Source organism: Pleurodeles waltl, chromosome 3_1 (assembly GCF_031143425.1).
Source record: "Pleurodeles waltl isolate 20211129_DDA chromosome 3_1, aPleWal1.hap1.20221129, whole genome shotgun sequence".
In the NCBI taxonomy this organism is placed as follows: domain Eukaryota; kingdom Metazoa; phylum Chordata; class Amphibia; order Caudata; family Salamandridae; genus Pleurodeles; species Pleurodeles waltl.
Window position 1 is genome coordinate 1,749,725,010 of NC_090440.1, and position 20,807 is coordinate 1,749,745,816.

General features: G+C 43.1%; 1 protein-coding gene across 1 annotated transcript in view; it reads right to left on the bottom strand.

The window, feature by feature from the left end:
• Nucleotides 1–20,807, bottom strand: part of UNC80 (unc-80 homolog, NALCN channel complex subunit) — a 2,774,722-nt gene that overhangs the window by 2,227,317 nt on the left and 526,598 nt on the right. The window contains exon 11 of the mRNA XM_069225668.1: nucleotides 18,275–18,415. Coding sequence (XP_069081769.1) covers nucleotides 18,275–18,415 — 141 coding nt within the window. The remainder of the gene's footprint in view (nucleotides 1–18,274; nucleotides 18,416–20,807) is intronic.

Below are 20,807 nucleotides of genomic sequence, written 5' to 3' on the forward strand. Positions count from 1 at the left end.
AATCCGGAGCTATTAAGATGACTTGAGCCCGGTCATGGCGAATTTTCCTCAAAACTCGAGGAATCAAGGGTATGGGGGGAAACGCGTAAAGCAACTGGTCGCACTAGGTCATCTGAAACCCGTCCCCCAGCGCTCCTTGTACCGGATACTGGAGGCTGCAGAATAACGGGCAGTGCGAGTTCTCCCGGGTGGCAAACAGATCTATCTGAGGAAACCCCCAATCTGGAAGATTAGACGGACTTGATCCGGAAGGAGACGCCACTCGTGATCGGTCGAGAAATGGCGACTGAGAGAATCCGCACGCACGTTCAAGACTCCGGCCAGATGATTTGCTACCAAACAAATCTGATGGTCCTTTGCCCAGGACCAAAGCCGCAGAGCTTCTCTGCAGAGAAGATACGACCCTACACCTCCCTGTTTGTTTATATACCACATCGCGGTAGTATTGTCCATCAGGACCTGAACCGACTGACCGCGAAGGGATGGGAGGAAGGCCTTGAGTGCAAGACGTACAGCCCGCAACTCCAACAGATTTATATGAAACATCTGTTCTAGTGGAGACCAAAGACCTTTGATCTCCAGGTCCCCCAGATGAGCTCCCCACCCTAGAGTGGAAGCATCCGTTATTACTGTGGTCACCGGCGGAGGTTGCGAGAACGGCCTTCCTTGAGAAAGATTGCCGTCCGCAATCCACCCTTTTAAATCCATAGCAGCGTCCCCGGAGATCTTTACCGATCCTTCGAGATCCCCTTTGTGTTGAGACCACTGCTTCCGGAGGCACCACTGAAAAGCCCTCATGTGCCAGCGAGCGTGAGTGACCAACAGAATGCAAGAAACGAACAGACCGAGCAGACGTAGGACCTTGAGGACTGGAACGACCGCTCCACTTCGAAACAATGGAACCAATGCCTGAATGTCCTGAATCCGCTGAGGCGGAGGAAAGGCACGATTCAACGTTGTATCCAGTACTGCCCCTATGAACAGGAGGCGCTGAGAGGGCTCTAGGTGAGATTTGGGCACATTCACTGAAAAACCCAGGTCTAACAACAACTGGGTTGTCGACTGTAGGTGATGCAACACGAGCTCCGGAGACTTGGCTTTGATCAACTAGTCGTCCAGATAAGGAAATACTGCTATCCCCTTCCTTCTGAGCTCTGCCGCAACCACCGACATCACCTTTGTGAAGACTCGAGGTGCTGAAGTAAGACCAAACAGGAGGACTGCAAACTGATAGTGCTGCGACCCCACCACAAACCGGAGATACTTCCTGTGCGACTTGCGTATCGGGATATGAAAGTAAGCATCCTGCAAGTCGACAGACACCATCCAATCTCCATCGTTCAGCGCCAAAAGCACCTGAGCTAGGGTCAGCATCTTGAACTTCTCCTGTTTGAGGAACCAATTCAAGATCCTCAGGTCCAGGATTGTCCTCAACCGACCATCCATCTTGGGGATCAGGAAGTATCTTGAGTAACAACCCTGACCCCTCTCCTGCTCTGGAACCAACTCCACCGCACCCTTTGAAAGGAGGACTTGAACCTCCTGTTCTAGTAACAGGAGATGCTCTTCTGAACAGCAGGAAGGGCGGGCGGGATGGGGGGCGGAAACTCCCGAAAGGGATGGGCATAGCCTTTCCCCACAATGTTGGTGACCCAGGAGTCTGATGTTATAACCTCCCACTTGTGGAGAAAGTTCAATAACCTCCCCCCTACAGGAGTGGAGTGATAAGGAATTGGTGGAAGTCTAAGGCTTCTTCCCATGCTGCACCCCTCCAGAGGAAGAGGAAGAGGCAGAGTGCTGCTGCGCGGCTCCTCTGGTCCGGACCCTACCCCTCCCTCTGTAAGATCTATAGGAGAGAGCAGAGGCGGGCTGATGCTGGAATCTCCCTCGAAAGGAGGAGGAGGAACCACGACCAAACCCTCGAAACCTCCTAAAAAGTGTGGAGGAAGCAGAAGAAGAAGAGGCTTGCAAGCCTAAAGACTTTGCAGTGGCCCTACTCTCCTTGAACCTCTCTAGAGCTGAGTCAGCCTTGGAACCGAAAAGTTTATCGCCATCAAAAGGAAGGCCCAAGAGGGTCGACTGTACATCAGAAGAGAATCCAGAGCTACGAAGCCAGGCTTGCCTCCTTGTAGCTACAGTAGTACCCATAGCCCTGGCAACAGAGTCAGTTGTATCTAACCCAGATTGAAAAACTTGGGTTGCCGCTGCTTGAGCATCACAAACCAGGCTCATTATTTCTTGGGGCACCTCAGTATGAGACGACTTTATTTCGTCCATCAGGGCGTAAATGTATCTCCCTAAAATACAGGTAGCATTAGTGGATTTCAAAGCCATGCTACATGACGAAAAAGCCTTCTTTGATGAAATGTCCATTTTCATAAGAGTCTTTATCTGAGGGCACAGCTGGAAATGATCCTGGGGCAGACCGGGCTGAGCATGAAGCCTGAACCACCAGGCTTTCAGGAGTGGGTGCCTGGAGAGGAAGCCTGGGTCAGCAGGAGCCACTCGATATCTTCGAGCCACAGATCTATTCACCGCCGAAGATGACACCGGCTTCTTCCAAATCTCCATGATTGGATCCAACAAAGCCTCATTAAAAGGCAGAAGTGGCTCTGCAGATGTTGAGGCAGGATGCAACACTTCCGTTAAAATGTTCGGCTTAGGCTCCGACACCGGCAAAGGGAGGTCTAAAAAGTCAGCTGCTTTCCTGATGACTGAATTAAATGTTGCAGCCTCCTCCGTATACTCTCCAGGTGATGACAAGTCCCATTCAGGAGAGGTGTCCAGACCACTAGCCGTGTCTAAGCCATGGAGATCTTCTCGAGATTCCTCAATCTCTCCTTCTTCTAATGTCTGTCTCCGATATTCTTGTTCCTCAAGGAGGCGAAGAGCAAGCCTCCTCGAATGTAGTCTTTCCTCTATCCTTGGCGTCGACATGGCTTCAGCAGATGTCGAATCCTGACGCCGCTCCTCGGATCCATCAGACGCCGGATCTAACGGCGCCATGGATTTCTTCGGCGCCGAACGAGGAGAAGGACGGACAGAAGACTGTTCCGGCGCCGGTACCACAGGTCTACTCGGCGTCACTGGCTGAGATGCTGACGCCATAGGCGCCGACGCCAACGCCGAGCCCACATTTCCCATGGGAAGAAAGGGCATAAAAGGTGCCGGTCGTAACGGAGCCGGGGCACCCAAATTGAAGGCCAAAGGGCCCGAAGGACCAGCCGGTCCACCACCCGGAGCCATTTGCTGAAAGATGGAGAACATCGCATTCAAGAATGCAGAACTATTGGCTCCAGGGGCCGGGAAAGCCGAGTACTGAGGAGCCTGGGTTGGAGGCGACATCGACGCCGGTCCAGACGTCTGCAAAGCTTGAGAAAACTGTTGACGCTGAGGAACCTCGAACACAGAAGGAGGATTCACAGGCGACGTCGGCGAAGTCGGGGATGTCGGAGATGCTAACGGCGTCTGCGGTTGGGGAGAGATGGTGGGACTCACTTCCCAAGTCTTCCGACATCAAGTCGAAGGTGACCTCGATCGCGATCTCTCCCTACTCGACCAGCGTCGAGATTCTCGACGGCGCCGGGAGTCCCGATGACACCGATGCGACTTCGGTGAAGACGACTTGCGATGATGTCTTTTCTCCTTTTTCTTCGACTTCGCCAAAAAGAGCTTTTCTTCTCGCTCTTTTAAGGCCTTTGGATTCATTCGTTGACAAGAGTCACATCTGTCAGCGTCGTGGTCGGAACTAAGACACCACAAACAGTCAGAATGTGGGTCCACAACCGACATCTTGCCACCGCACTCGTTGCAGGGCTTGAATCCAGACTTTCTTTGCGACATTGTAAACTGTCTCAAAGGGAAAACAGCAAAAATAACTGTAACTACGTCGAGTAGTAACAGTAGCTCCCTCGAAGAATAACCGTCGTTCGAATGGCACGGAAAAAAGGGAACTGACGTCAGCGAGGACCTCTTATTGCCTGTATGACGTTAGACGGCGTCGCGTGGGCAATTGTGACGTCCTCGTCGACGTGCAGAAGCTAGGAAGAAGATTTCCGTTGGATGCTGGCGCAATGGGAGTATTCAATAGGTGAGGAATCCACAGGTAGTTGTATCCATCAGAAGCCATGGTTTTCGTGGTGGTAAGGAGGCCACGAAAACCATGGAAGAGGTAGGGTCATAATCCCGCAGGCGGGCTAGTGAAGGCCTCCTGGCTGGAGACTGAAGTCTCCAGCCCAGTGGCTGTTAACGCCGTGGCAGATGAAGTGGTACATTGGCGGTTTGGCTTTGGCCAAACCGCCAATGTCATATTATGTGGAAAAGTTTCGACAGTCTGTTGGCAGTACTTTTCTGTATTATACCCCCGTCCGCTGGGGTTGTAATGAGGGCCTATATGTTTCCAGCAGTAGTGAAAATATTGAGATAGGATTCTCTCTGTTGCTGGAATATGTCCTGTGCCACCTCAGAGTGTATCCCCCATTTGTGATTACTTAGGCAACGCCATCTAATTTCTTCTTCCCTGGCATTTAAATATCCTGCCAGGTGTTGTGCGTCCAGGAAGATTGGGTAGTTGGACCACTGACACAATAGTGTGGTAAGCGATATCATTGACAAAAATATTGTGTCAAAAATACAGTTTACCAAAATATCGTGCTCCTATGCTTATGATGGTAAGTACCAAAATATCAGAAAAAAAATATTGTTGTACTAATAAACATACACACATATACATTTTTAATATAGAGTTGAAATAGTAAATGTTAAATATATTAATATGCACATTATGTAATGTAAATTAAATACACCCCACTAGTATTTGATTCTATATATAAAAATATACTTATATAAACACACAAAAATATGTTTGTGTTTATATTAATATACATATATTTATGTATATGTAGTATAACATAATTAACAAACATATGTATTTTACATTATATTATGTTTTAATATTTTAAATGCATTACAATGAAAACACACACACATATATACCACAATAAAACCAATAAAAAAATAAATGTAAACAACTGAATAACAGAAAATATATTAATTAATTTAGGCACTAAACTATTAAAAAATTAAAAACCCAGAAACACATTTACTAAAAATACTAAAACATTAAAATAAATGTAAAAATAAAACTAAATAGTATAAGATATGAAAACCAATGTATGCTATAAAATCTATTTAACCAATGTTATGAAAACTATTGGACCCTAGGAATATTAAAAATACTATCCCCATTTTATGCAACAAAAGGGGAAAGTGTTGTACTTTTGATGGGTAAGATTTACTATTCCTACTCCAGGCAGTGCAACAGTAGGGAAAACATTGAATTTCAGTGGGGTTAAATTTACTATTCCCACGCCAGTCTAAGCAATTCAAGAGCACGCATTGGACATGGGATGGGTGAAATGTTCTATTCCCACTAAACAACAGAAGGGAACATGTTGGGCTTTGGAGGGGTTACATTTACTATTCCTACTGAAAACAGTGCAACAGTAGGGAAAGTATTGGATTTCGGTGGAGCAAAAATTATTGTTCGCACAACAAACAGCGTAACAGTAGGAAAGGATTTGGTTTAGGAAAGGTAAAATTTACTACTACCACTCCAATCTGTGCAACAGCAGGGAAAGCACTGCACTTCGGAACAGGTAAATTTACAATTCCCACTCCCAATCCAGTCTGTAAAACAGAAGGAAAAGTTTTGGATTTCAGAGCTGTTAATTTTACTATTCAAACAGTGCAACAGTAGTGAAAGTGTTCAACTGTGAAGAGGTTAATTCACTATTCCTGCTACACTAAACAAGAGTAGGGAAAGTTCTTTAGTTCAAACACATCACATATATGAGTAACTCCCTGAATGTAGAAAAATATTTAAAATGTAAAAATTAGCAATTAATATGAAAAAAATATATATATATAAAATAAAACAATGAATCAGTTTACATATTTACTATTCAATAAAATAATTAATGAACAATTATTAAATAAATGTTATTCAATTAATAATCAGCTTCCCGTCCTACATACCTACAAACTTAAAAGCCCACACCTAAAATATAACCAAAAGAATAAGTATTAAAAAATTTACATATTTAAAATAAATTACTATTTAATGATAAATTGTTAATTACGTATTACCTTCCAACTCTAGACCCCCACAAACCTAGCAGCCCTCAAATAAAATATAAGTAAAATAAATATTCCATAAATTACATAATTAAAATCAATTATATCATTAAATGAAGTGCATTAAATTATTCATAATTAATTTTTACCTAATTACCTTCCCACCCTCTAACTATACAAACCAAACAACCTGTTGCAACACTATAAAATAATATTAACAATCAAATAAATTCTGAAACATTTAAAAGTACAAGCTATTTTTCATTACATTTATATAAACAACAGTACCATATAAAATTATTAGATCAAGTATAACACATTAAAATAATCCTAAAAAACAATATTTTTAAGAACTATGTTACCCAAAATTATATTAAAAACAACAATATTCTTTAAAACGATATTACTTACCTGAAAAAACATTATTCTTGTCAATGATATTTGTACATTATGATATTTGTGCAGCACAATATTTAATTCCCATTACTTAGGTCTCTATATTTAAACTCAATATTTTTGTCTAAACATCCGGTAGTTTGTTGCCCATGAGGACCCGGCCATTGGAGGCTGGATCACTGACCTCTCGAAATGTGTGTGAGGCCTGTTGTTGTTGAGGCAGGGTCTGCTTGGGAAAGTGCTGTGTGAATGGTGGGAGGCTGCAGGAACATGCTGTTGCCTTCCTTGCTTTGAATTTTTCCAACAGTGTGTCCACCTTGCATCGAAAGACACTGGGCATGTCCATGAGTGATTCTTGGACATCATTTGAGAATCCTGAGGAACATATAGAGGTGTGCTGCCGAATCATGACAGTAGTACTAACTGCCCTATCCAAACAGTTAGTGATTTCTAGGCCCAATCCTACATAAAGAACATAAATTGCAGTGTGCTTGATGGCATAAATTACATAGGGCCTCCTTACAAGTCTGGTGGTCACTAGAGAGCCAGACTCGCTGATGATGGCCAGACTCGCTGATGGCGGTTGGACCGCTGCCAATGCGGAAGTCCATGTGCCACATTAAAACCCTGGTGGTTGAGCCGCCTGGGAACCACCAGCTTCACCAGGATCAGAGATCCCAGTGGCCCTAATCCACCAGGGCAGCGCTGCAAGCAGTGCTGCCCTGGGATTACGACCTCAATCTCCGCTAGCCTTTTCATGGCGGTAGCACCACCATGAAAAGGCTGGTGGAGAACAGGTGTAGGGCACCCCAGGGGGAGCCCCTGCACTGCCCATGCACTTGGCAAGGGCAGTACAGGGCCCACCCTGGCCAGCACCTTTGCAATGTTCACTGTCTGCCTTGCAGACAGTGAACATTGCGAAGGTGCTGGTGCACCCTGCAGGCTACAGCATTGCCACCAGCTCGATTACGAGCCGGAGACAATGCTGTAGCCTGTTTCCCGCTAGAGCAGCAGGTGGAAACTGAGGTTTCCGCCCGCTGACCTAGTGGCAAACTCTTATTAACTCCGGCGGGGAGGTTGCCGCGTAGGTGGCAGCCACCCTGTCAGGAGTTTGACGGATGGAGTTTTCAGTCCGCCAAACTCAAAATCAGGCCCTTAGGCTCTACTCTTGGTAACACTCTCTTTGCTGGCAACTGCCAGCTCACATAGCAATAGAAAGCTTGCCCTTTTTAGACGGGAAGTCTGGATGACTTATAGTAATGAAAGGGAAGACATTTCCACTTTGAGGGGAAGGTCAGATCCTGCAGAAAGAAAATTGTCATTCTCAGGACTTGAAGTAGTTTGGGTTTGGAAATCACTCTGGGAGACCAATCATCAAGGTGAAAACATGGGAAGCCTTTCTGATTGAGCTGAACAACTACCACTGCAGTTCCTTTAGAAAATGCCTGAATGGCTGATTTGAGCCAAACAGAGACTGTTGAGCCATCTGAATCTTTTGCAGAATTTGAATCCTATTGTGCTGGTGGAGGTGAGGAAATATTGGATGAAGGGCCAGCATCCTGAGGTTTTCTCTTTTGATCAATTGGTTTGCTTCCTTTAAGGTTGGAATGGGACTATATGCAAGATTCAGGCTCTTAATTCTATAAGGAGTAAATCCCAATATTCCTTTGATATTTTCGGAACAAAATCAACAGTTCTCTTTTTTAGCAGAATACCTGTCTCTTGCACCAGCAGTTCCAAAAAGAAAGGTTTTGATCCAATAGATAGCATGTGGGGCAGGGAAGCTGATTTTTAATACATTCTGCACAATATCTAGCAACCATGAGTACCTGTTTATCTTTCACTTATGGTTGGGATACACAGGGGTTAAGACAGCATGGCAGAGTCTTTGCTTTAATGTGTTGGTAGTTTACCTGCAGAGGCTGAGAACTTTTGATTTCCTTTTCTCTTGTTCGTAAATATGGCATTGGTAGGTGAATCTCTAATGCCGCCTGTTGTTCTTGCCATATAGTGAATGAATGTATTGGAATTGTCCTTGTCTACACCCCATAAATTGGACTTTTGAAAAGTACTGAGTCTTCTCTAGCCTCACAAATTAGACTGTATCCGTTTACAAATTCAGTCTGGATTTCTCAAAATATGTAGGAGCTGATGAGAAAAACTAGATAATTATAATGAGTATAAATCCCCTGTGTATTCACATTGGTAAAACACAGCCAGGTTAAAGGCCACATGAGCAAGCTGTGAATGTAATCTACCAATAATACATTCACTGTACTTTTTATGCCTTAAACACTGGACAATCATTCTGCGATAAGATGTTCCTTGGTTTTTCTGTTAGCTGCTTATCTTGAGGGCGTTCATTCCCTAGTGCAGGATTTGTCTTCCCTAGATCTTTTATGAGGATTCTTCCTAGATCTGTCTTCGGTTGGGATTGTAAAAGGTGGAGGAACTATTGTTTGTGGAATCTGTGTGCCAGATGTATAAGCAGGTGGTTTTGTCACCTCTGGGGTGACTAAAGTCATATCTCATGGGATGAATCCATGACTGTCTTCTTCTGAGGCCAGGATCATCACTAGCACATCAATCAAGGTATATGGTTGCAATGGAGAAGGTGAGATGGGCTTAATCCTTTCCCATAAAGTGTAGCTGAGTGTTTGAAATGTTATCTCGATTTTAAAGCAACCAAAAGAAGAGCCTTTGGCAATCTGCAAAATCCTCAAATCCTTTCGACATCAAGGCTGAGCTTCAAACATCCCTGGCATCTGCTCTCTAGAATAATGCAAGATCAAGTGGCTCAACATAGATGTAAAGAGAAAGAACCTGTGAGACTGAGAACCACAAGTCTCACTCCAGTGGGTATGTGACTGAGCTCTTCCGGGGAAGAAATAAGATCAAGAGGAATGCACATCCATTTTTCAATTGAGACTCTTCTGGTATTCACGGCCAACACACTGAGAAAGCACCTTCTTCATCCTGCATTCTTTTCTAGGACGTTATCTGGCAAGGTCACACCCTTTAATGATGTGAGAAGAAGAAACATAGAACGTGTGTTACGGGCATCTTTCTCTCCACCTTAAAACAGGCATTCCCTGAAGAGATCCAACAACCTGAGAGACAAGACAATGAAAAACACCTCCGAGAAAAAGGTAGAAAAATCTTCCTAGGAAAAGATGTGTGAACAGCCAGTAAATAACAAAATGAGGGCAGACAATTCTGAAAAAGAACTCGCAAACCCTGACGTACATGTTGGACTAAGTGAAGCGTTTAGGATTCTGAAAGAAACAAGGTCACTTTTATTATTCTCGATTTCCTGCTGTATTTTTTGCCCGGCTAGCCTTTTTTGATATTTTACTTTAAGGTATAGCTTATTTGACTGATTTGGTTTAACTGGATTTTAAAAAAGAGCCCAAAGTCAGAAGAAGCTGACTATTATATGCTGTTCTTGCTTAAATAAACCCCAAACTCAACAAAATATGTGTTTGGGATTTTGTGCACAAGCAGCAGTGTTCTACTGTTTCTAGCTATCAAAGAGAATCACATAATGGAGACTGTCTGGATCATTAATATGAGCAGGTTTTTCGGTAAGAGGACAAAGATAAGTAATCAGCCGATTGAAGTCTATGTGGCAATCATCTTGAAGAAGTAAGCCACTCTGGAGTCAAGAGGGCCTTGCAGTACAGTGGGCCAAAAGCAATTGGAGGCCATCTTATGTAACCAGACTGTAAAAGGGCAACAGGAAGTGCCACAGGGCAGACTTGTGTTTGCATTGTTTCTATCTCACGCTGCACCATTCCTGAATTATTTTTTTTCAGAGACAGACATCTGTATTTTCTCTTCACCCTAAACCTTACTGTAGTGTTTGTTTGCCCTTGTTCTGAAACTCTTTGAATGATTCCGTTAGCTATTACGATTCCTAAAATGTTTCTTAATGTTGCATTCAGATCACACGTTTAAAACTGAGATCCACAGTCCATAATAGTGAGAATTTGTACGTTCAATAGGTGTCTTCGTAGTCGCTTAGGTATCCCCACTAACCATGACTCAAGACCACAACTGGATGGTTTTGAAACACAGGCCTTTGAAGTTTTGAAATCATCAGGAGCAATTGATTTGGGATAAAGTCTACCATTACTACAATGTTGAACCATGACTCTGAGATCAGTTTGGACCGTGTGACTCTCCTCCGGTCTTCAGCCAGGACTGTTGATACCAATCACTAAACCTTTGAACAATACTTTGATACAAGAGCTAGAGCTATATGCCCTATAAAAAAACTCCTCGGTGACTTGCAATATCCTTATAAGGTACAGTATAGAGTATGCTGTCCCATATGTACTTTTTCAAAGGGGTAGTCTGAAACAGACCTTAATTATTATACAGCATCTGCATGCAAGGGCTTCTATCACATTCAGGAAGAAGGTTTGATTGTTCATCACTGCTACCTTTGGAGAGTTAAGTGTAAAGGAGTAATTTCGCTCCATATTTGGAATTCAGTAGTATACATCCCCACTACAGACATTGCAAATCAAATACTAACTGTCCCAGGACACAGAGAAAAGGCGTATGGCCTCTGCCCATAATAATATTTTAAATCAAACATATACATAAGACAGAGTAGAAATGGGGTCTCTGGTTGGCAGTCAGAATACACTCTGTCCAAGCAGGGACCCTCACTCTAGTCAAGGTAAGTGAGATACACGCCTAGGATAACCCCTGCTCACCCCCTGGGTAGCTTGGCACAAGCAGTCAGACTTATCTCAGAGGAAATGTGTAACATATTTGTACCAACACACACAATAACACAGTGAATACACAAGAAAAGCACTCAACACCAGTTTAGAAAAATACCCAATACTTTTCTGAGAAAAACAAGACCAAAATGACAAAAATCCAACATACACAAGCAAATATTAAACTTTAATATAGGGCTTAGAAACACAAATGGTTCAATTTGGTGGTATTACGGTATTGTGACGGAGTCGTTCCCAACAATCCAATGCCAATGGAGCCGCTCACAGAGTCGCACGGACCCCCAGGTACGGTACCTTGTGAAAATGACGAAACAAGCCAATGCACGGAGTCGGAGATCGAGGTGTTGATGGATCTGGTGCGACATTGGTTCCAGGGCTGCGGAGCAAAGGAGCGGAGGCGTTAGTGCGAATCATCAGCTCCTTGCAGCAGACCTGTGGAGATGAAGTGGTATTGTTGCAAAGCGTTGGTTCCTCTCACTTCCGGCAGTGTTGGGTGTCACAGACGTTGGTGACACAGCACTTCAGGACTCATGAGTCGTGGACTTCAGCGAGCTGTGGCGGCATCGGGCCGGCGGGGTCAGTCTGGGTCATCGCATTCCAGCAGAGACCACGGCTTCAGTTGCAAGTGGCGGTGCGGAATCCAGCAGCGTTGTCTGTCCTGGCATCGTCCAAAGTCAGTGCACTTGTGTCTTTTTGGGGTTTATAGTACCCTTCACTCTCAAAGGTCCAGAAACTGGAATAGGCACCACCTGGAGAGTTAGAGTCCTCAGTAAGTAAACTCAGAGGCTGGTAGGTGAAGTCGTTGCTGTCCTTGAGACTTCTTAACAGGAGGCAAGCTCAGTCCAAGACCTTAGAGAAATTTCATAAGCAGGATACACAGCAAAGTCCAGTCATGGCCCTCTTCAAGGCAGAAGCAGCAACTTCAGGCCAACCCAGCAAAGCACACAGAGCAAAGGAGCAGTATGCCTCCTCCAGCTCTTCAGCTCTTCTCCTTGGCAGAGGTTCCTCTTGATTCAGAAGTGTTCTAAAAGTCTGGGGTTTGGAGTTCACTACTTATACCCTTTTCTTCCTCTGATGTAGACAAACTTTGTAGGAAAGTCTCTGTTGTGGACAAGATCCTGTCTTGCCCAGGCTTGGCCCCAAACACACACCTGGGGTTTGGAGACTGCGTTGTGTGAGGGCAGGCACAGCCCTTTCAGGTGTAAGAGTCAGCTCTTCCCTCCCCACTCTTGCCCAGGAGACTCATTGGATAGGCAGGCTACACCCCAGCCTCCTTTGTGTCACTGTGTAGAGAAAATTCACAGCAGCCCAACTGCCAGTCTGACCCAGACATAAAATACACAATTAGGCAGAGGCACAGAATGGTTAAGCAAGAAAATGCCCACTTTCTAAAAGTGGCACTTTCAAATTGACAATCTAAAAAACAACTTTACCAAAAGATGTATTTTGAAATTGTGAGTTCAGAGACCCCAAACTCCATATCTCTATCTTGAGTGACCTGGATTATAAAGTCTTGATGGCCCACCAGCATACTGAGGGGGACAAACCTGGTGAAGTGTTGGCATGGCTGTTGCAGAAAGGGGGTACCCAAAACACTGATAGGGGCTATCCGGGATCATAAAGGTGATGTCAAAACCTCTCAGATAGACATCAATGACGTGTTTACTAAGTATTATGAGGGGTTATATTCATCTCCTGGAGATGCACCCTTACAACTTAGAGAGGAATGTCTGCAAGAGGGATCACTTTCAACTTTGAAATCAGCACAAAGTCAGGAACTGGAACAACCCCTGCAATTAGAGGAAATGAAGATAGCTACCCAACAGATGGTGCGTGGTAAGACACTGGGCGCTGATGGGTTCCCGGTTGAATTTTACGCAACATATAGTGACGCCCTTGCCACGTGCTTCTTAGAAGTTTGTATCGAGGCCCACAAGCGAGGCACCTTACCCACTTTCCTCAGTGAAGCCCTAATTATTGTACTACCTAAGCCAAGCAGAGACCCCGCGGAGGTGAGTTCTTCCAGACCACTTTCCATGTTAAATCTAGACTATAAAATATTGAGCAAAATCCTTGGTAAAAGGCTGCTCCCCCTCTGCAATCCTTAATTCATGCTGACCAGAACAGTTTCATACCAGGTAGAGCTACACATTTTAACATCATACGCCAATACCATATAATGGATGTCTCAGAGACGAACCCTAACGTTCCAGTTTTGGTGTCCTTAGATTTTGAAAACGGGTTTGATACGGTTAATTGGAGCTACCTGCTTCAGGTATTACAAGCTTTTGGCATGGGCCCCAATTTTCTGCCATGGATTAAAATATTGTATATTAATCCTAAAGCCCGGGTTCGGACAGGCCAATGTATATCACGCTTCTTTAGTATAAAACGCAGCACTCTGCAGGATTGCTCTTTGGCACCAGTGATGTTTGCCTTAGCTAGGGAGTAACTCACTGCCATACTACGTAAGGAAGGGCCAGACTGGGGGATCCGGTGGGAACTACCTGGCATATGGTCTCCTTGTATGCCAACGATCTCCTTATTTACATACTAGACAAGGCCTCAACTCTAGTACACTATTATGATATACTGGGACACTCTGACGATTTAACAGGACTCAAAATTAACTGGGGTAAGTCCTGCATATTCCCGTTGCGGGGGGTTGAGCAAGGCCAACACCATCTACTACCGGTCAACCTCCTACCCTGGGCCTTTGACACCTTTCGATATCTAGGGTGAATCTATATCACATGGCCAAGGACCTTTTGGATAGTAACCACGGGAAAGCGTTAGCATCCATACGCCGATCCCTGCAATTCTGGGTGCATTTGCCATTGTCACCCATGGGGAGGGCATCGATTGCTAAGATGCTAGTCATCCCAAGACTATTGTATTTCTCCGCAACCATTCCGGTGCTCCCGCCGCCGTTCTTTTTTGCCGCCTTACGTGGCTTGCTGTCTACCCTTATCTGGGGCCAGGCAAGGAAAAGGACATCACTATCAGTTCTCCAGCACCCTAGCTTTAAAGGAGGCTTGGAGCTCCAGATCTTGAATTGTACTTCGGAGCAGCGCAACTCCAGTGGCCAATGAAGTGGCTGACGGGGGTGGCAGCGGAAGAAGGTAGCATGGTGAAAGAGCTCCTAGGGAATACAGACCTTTTGGAATGGCTTTTTCCCCAGATAAACCAAAGGGAGGTGGTAGTATACTCTTGCAGGTTGCCAAACAAACATGGAAACACTACATACACATCAAGCGAGCCCCACAACCCTTTGCGCCCCAGATTCCCTTATGGAGCATACCAACCTTAAACAATCTCCTAGAAATATATGACTCAACGCTATGGCAAGAGGCTGGTCTGTCCCCATTGGGTGCATTGTATCACAAGGGTGATCTGCTTTCTTTTCCCTATATATGCGTTCAGTTTGACATAGGTGCTGGTCAGTTTTAATGTTACTTGGCACTCAGGGCAGGAATCACGACCATCTGGCCTCAGGGACTAGCGGAACTACCAATACACTTGGAACTCCAATGTACACTAACCCATGATTTGGGCCGTAAGGTAATTTCAACCTTATATGCAGCACTTCAAGGGAGAGAACCCCCCTCACTCCCCATCTAGAAGTAGGGTGCAATGGGAGGACTCCTTGTACACAACACTTACATCTCAACAATGGAGCATGGCTCCTGAGCAGGTTCAACGAGTCTCCCGCAATGCACGTCTAAAATACACACAATTTAATTATGTACACCAGACTTATCTCACACCACATCGTCTTAGCAAATGTTTCCTGTGATACATCCCAAATGTCCTAGATGTAATCTAAATGATGCAACATTCATCCACATGGTTTGGGAGTGTCCTACACTGCGCCACATATGGGACCAGGTAATGGAACTAATATCAGATGTTGTGGAGGTTCATATCCCCCCAAATCCGTTGGTTTGCCTGCTAGGAATCATATTGCGCACCAAACATAATAAGCACTACCTGAAACTTAATGATCTAGTGACTGTATTATACAAGCGCCTTATCACGATGCAGTGGAAGGGCCAAAACCCCCCTACAGTAATTACTTGGCGGAGAGTGAGTCACAAATGGGCAGTAGCCGAGTCAGAGGCAATGATTTGTTGCCTCAGATTGCAAGGGGCTACTACTTACACTGCAGGCTGGGGCAGATACATACAATGCACATCCGGCAAGATAAACTCACCTGAAATAGTCTGACAGTAGTGGAGGGTGCTACCTTGAGGTGTCCACTTGACACTCAGCAAAGATCTGAGCCGCAAAACACAATGCCAATGAGGAGTGCTGTCCTAACCCGAAAACATGCACCCCCATGTGACACGGGCTGTGTACTTCCCTTCCTTACAGGCTCCCTCTCCCTTTCTTAATGGGACTCCATACAGATATATGTTCTTTACCTTCTCCCGTGCCCCCTCCCTTTCCACACCAGACTCCGTCAATGATAAAATACATTCTCTTAAATTGCTTGATCCAGACAGAGGTTTATTTATTTGTTTGTTCTGCAAAGTTGCAATGTTATTTGAGGATATTATTGATGTATTGCACTTTCTTTAATTGGCAGATCCTGGGATTAATCTGTTGAGTAGAGACTCTCTTTCCCCAGGTATACATATTGCCACTTTGTTATGGTGGCCTTGAAATCATGTTCAACATCCATCCTGATACAGACTGTACTTCATATCCCTTGTAATATAATGCCATGTTACATGCAAACTATGACATTTGTATTTTCTCTCTGTACATGTATGAAGACTAGAATGCCAATAAAGAAATTTAAATAAATATATATATATATATATATATATATATATATATATATATATATATATATATATGTTTTTTTTTTTTTTTAACTAGCAGATGTGGACTCAGTAACACACTTTTGGAGGTCACAGACTTCTGCTACACCGGATGGTGATGGACGATCCCTGGACTTTTGAGACAGAATGAGATCCCCGTGTCCAAGCCGTGCGCTGATAGAACAGTCAAGCGATGCAGTTTGGCATGGACGAGATGGATGGGTTAGTGTATACAAGGCCTGGATCCTATGGCTGCAGATATAGTCCAAATTCTCATTTTTTTGTCAGAGCTCTCCTCAACGGGTTTGGCTTAGCAGACTATTAAAACCTTTCACTATGCCATCTCGGAAGGTCATGAGCGAATAGATGGATCTCCAGTGGGAGAACATCTATTTTGGATAGAAATTGTTGCGGACATTTGTTTATCCTTGCCACCTGAGCCACGTTAGTATGCCCTTTGGGAAGCCAACCAAGTCCTTAACCTTTTTCATTCCAGGCAACCCAGTCATTTTTGTCCCATAATGAGCTTTCTGCCAAAACTGCCATGTTACGGTGCCTCATCTCATGTCATAGGGTCTTGAATGTTAGAGCCCTTGATATTACATGTACAGTATTTTCCCCGCAAGGGGTATCATTTACGGTTAGCAGAAGGACTGCATCTCACACTAGAATTATATTTTACCCTGCTTTTGAGGAGTTTCCTAAATTATGCGGTGTTCATTGCTTGAAAGCAAATGAGGAAACGACAAAGGAGTTCCGTTCACCAGGTGAACAACAACTTTTGATTGGCTTGCAAGAACCGTATAGAGGGGTCTCTTCGCCCACGATCTTCCGGTGGGTTCAGTGGGTCATGAGTGAGGCTGGAATTAATGTAAGGATATTTGGGGTGCATTCTGCCAGAGGAGCTATGTCATCCAAGGCTTTTCAGCTGGGGGCTCAGCTGGAGAATATCATGAATGCGGCGGATGGGTCCTATGATTCCACTTTCAAGAGGTTCTGTTTCAAGCTGGTGATAGATATAGCCTAGTTGGTGGTTGACAAGCTTTGAACTAACATAACCGTCACCTCCGGTCCTGACATAGAATAAAAAAAATCCTAGCTATCGTAATGTAAAGTTTGCATTCTATTAAGGACTCAGAGGCAAGGATTATCCCACCCAGAGAGATAATTCTCAGATGTTCCCCTCCCCTTATTCAGTAAGTTGAGGTTTATTATGATTGATCTTGTCATAGTTCTGGTTCTTAACTGTATTTAGATTGCATTGATTGTTTTATACAACTGCTGTTGGCATGAATATTTGTCTATTCTGAGGATGCAGTTATAAGATTTTTTCTTTGCTTTCTGAACCTTTCTTAGGACTTGATGGCTCCAAACAAGACTTGTGAAAACACAGGAGGACTGCGTGATTCGTGCAAATCAAAGAGGCAGCATGGATGGTGACAATGGACTATGCCATGACTGCCATCACATGATTGGCTGTTATTATGGTTGCAACCTTCCCATGGCCTTTTAAGAATGTTAGTTTATCTTTTTCTTTATAATAAGATGAAGTTAATATGGCTGCTGTGAATTTTTATAATAAGTGAAGAAAAGATTAAAAAGCAGAATCCTCGCACCTGAGTCCTTAATAGAATTGTAACTTTCTGTTATGATAGGTAGAACATTTTTCATTAATCAGTACAAACCCAGACATGCAAATGTAAATAGAGATCAGTCTTAGACACATATAATTAGAACACACACCATAAGACAATGTAAAAAAGTCAGCAATGGCTTTAAAAGGAAACAAGTACAGAGTGATCATAGAACCGCAGAAAGCATCAAAATACAGGCAATGGGGACTGTCTTAAAATATTGTTCAGCCACTACAAGCAGCAGTCATTTGTGACATTCTAAACAAAAGCAGCAAAATAACCTCTAATAAAAGAAGTGTATTGCTGTCACAGTGACCACATGTAACATGCACATTCATCTGTACTTTAATATAGCAGACTGCTAGAAATTCAACAACTAATTAGAAGGTATGATCGAAATATTGGTTCTTAATTAATACAATTGTTTGTACACTCTGCTATTTCATGGCATAAGCTTTGCTTTGATAGGCTCAGACACATTTGATGGCAGATAATAAAGGACAATATATTTTGTAAGTGTTAAGCATACCTTCCTTCACTGTATTCTCTCCATGGCTGTTGGAGTGGTCTGGTATGTCGCTGAGCAAGGTATGATGGGAGTGGGAGTGCCTGGCACTCAGGCTTTCCATCTCTGTGGCTGTATCAGAGCTTCCTCGACGGGTAAACTTCCCTGAGGAATAAGGAAGAAGCAGGGATTGCATTGAACATGGCTATTTGTGCTTGTGGAATTCTATGTTCTCGTACCAATGAAATCTATTCTTCTTTGTTACTTACAATGGCGTGGTCTCAGCATATGAACAGGTTTTCTGACACCTGATGTATAACTACCTTTCCCTTGTTTGCATGTTACCAAATCATTAGTATCTAATATTCTTTTTCACCTATGTTCCATTGAACATTTAAAGGATTAGCCAAGAAACACAAATTATTTAGGGACAGGTTACAGCACGAAAGGACAACACAATTTTCTGTATCCATTATGGCATTTAAGCTGGACTTTATGACTGTTATGCCATCATAATGGCCACCTTAGTAGATCCGGATTCCTAGAAAGTTACTTTACCACCCTGCAACAGTTTAATTCTGATTTCTTGGGACCCAAGTTCAAATCTGAAATGGCAGTGGGATGGTTTGTGAGTTTGTGTCTAATCCCTTTGGAATTCAATTGTTATAACTTCAAGAAACATTTAAAAGAATCATCTCCTTTGGTTCCAGCCATAGAACCATGAAGTAAAAATGAATGTAGGAACAGAAAGAATGGACAAATGTAATCTCTTTGTAGTAATATCTGCAAGAAGAACCTATGTGCCCAGCTTAAACTCTTATGGAATGTGCTTGGAAATCAGGTATATTTATTTTATCATAACATTTTTAAAAACATGGCTATATAACTGAATATGGCATTTGCCACAAGGTTATATTTTATAGACCATACGTGGCAGGCCTGTCCGCAAGACAGGAGTATAATGGTAAATCTTAGTAATCTGATTAAAAAAACATTAATGGCTCTATTTACAACCTTCTCACACACATTTCCTTCTGTATTCTAGAATTAAGGTGTTGGATATAGGTGAGTCATACAGTAATTGAGATGTTATTACACAACTATTCTCCAATTACCTTTGCCATTAAACTCTAAAACTTGTCTTGAAAGAAGATGAGAAAGATTACAACTCACTTGACCATCCTACTAAAGGAACATCATCCACAATAAAATTTTAGGAACAACAATAGTGAGAAAATAGGCTGCAGTAGGTTCAAGGTCCAATGTGAGCATCCAAAAAGGGTGAGAATTTAGAAAAAAGCAGATAGATTATTACCAAGCACTATTAAAGAGGGAGATGTGAGAGATATTTACTAAAAATGAATTGTTTAAATAGCAACCAATGTAATATATACACTGATGGTAATGAAGAAGAACCCTGGTGTTGCAAGATGCAAACACTCAATAAATATACATTGCTTTAGGATGGGAGATCATTCCACACACCATGCTAAAATCTTGCTAACCTATAGCATTTGGTCCACTGTAAGGACTCTCAATGTAAGAACATGAGTCCTCTTTGTTTAAATGCAACCCCATTTAACCCTTGTTCACTAACTACCAGTTTAAAGTAAGTTAACCCCGGCAAAAGTGAGATGTTTCAAATCCTTTTGGAGTTTGATTTGAGAGGCTGCTAGACATCTTAATAAAATGTGGATGTCTGGAATTAAAAATAAGCAAGATGATGTGATTTGCACTACAATTGTATTGTGCATTACATTGTTCTTATGGCCTACTAAATCAGGAAATCAGAGGAAATGCATAAGGAAAACATTTTGTCATTCAACCCAGGCAAAGCAGCACTAACAAATAATTGGAGGTATGCAACTTAGATTACGGCAAAAACAAAATAATTCTCCTACAAGAGGACAATTAATCCAGCTTTTTATTTTACCACTGTGATACCGAGGGGAAGGTTTTGTTGAGTGTGAATCTGTGGGGCAGACTGGAGGAGATGGTCTGTTTCTCCAAAAACCACATCTCAATTTTTGTGGTTTTTCCCAACATCTATATTTCTTCAATTCAAATACCCCCAACTACCAAATCATAATTCTGTTTCTACTGACCTAAGATCACATTGCACCCAGTCCTCCTACTGTTAATTTTCTAGGTCTTTCTGAATGCTATTCTTTTCCAATGAGACATGTTTGGTTGGTTATGATTTAATTTACATTCCACTTCACTCCTTTCCACCTGAGAAAAAATTCCCTGCTCTTCCGTTTAATTTATCTATGTTTGAAGTATAGGCGAAATATCATTCAGGACAGATAATCTCTGCTGAATATGGATTCCCATGCCATGCAAATCAAGCCTGCAAATGTAAGCAGTGTGGCTGAAACCATGAGGAATGGACTATGGCACAGGATAGCATGTTGCTTCAAAAATAACCACAAAAATCTTTTGTATATTTATGACAAGGACTACATGTTTATTTTGGCATCTTACAACTTCCTTCAAATTCACTGGTCACGCTAACCAAAAATCAGAAGCTTAGATAATTAATAGTGCTGAGATAAGG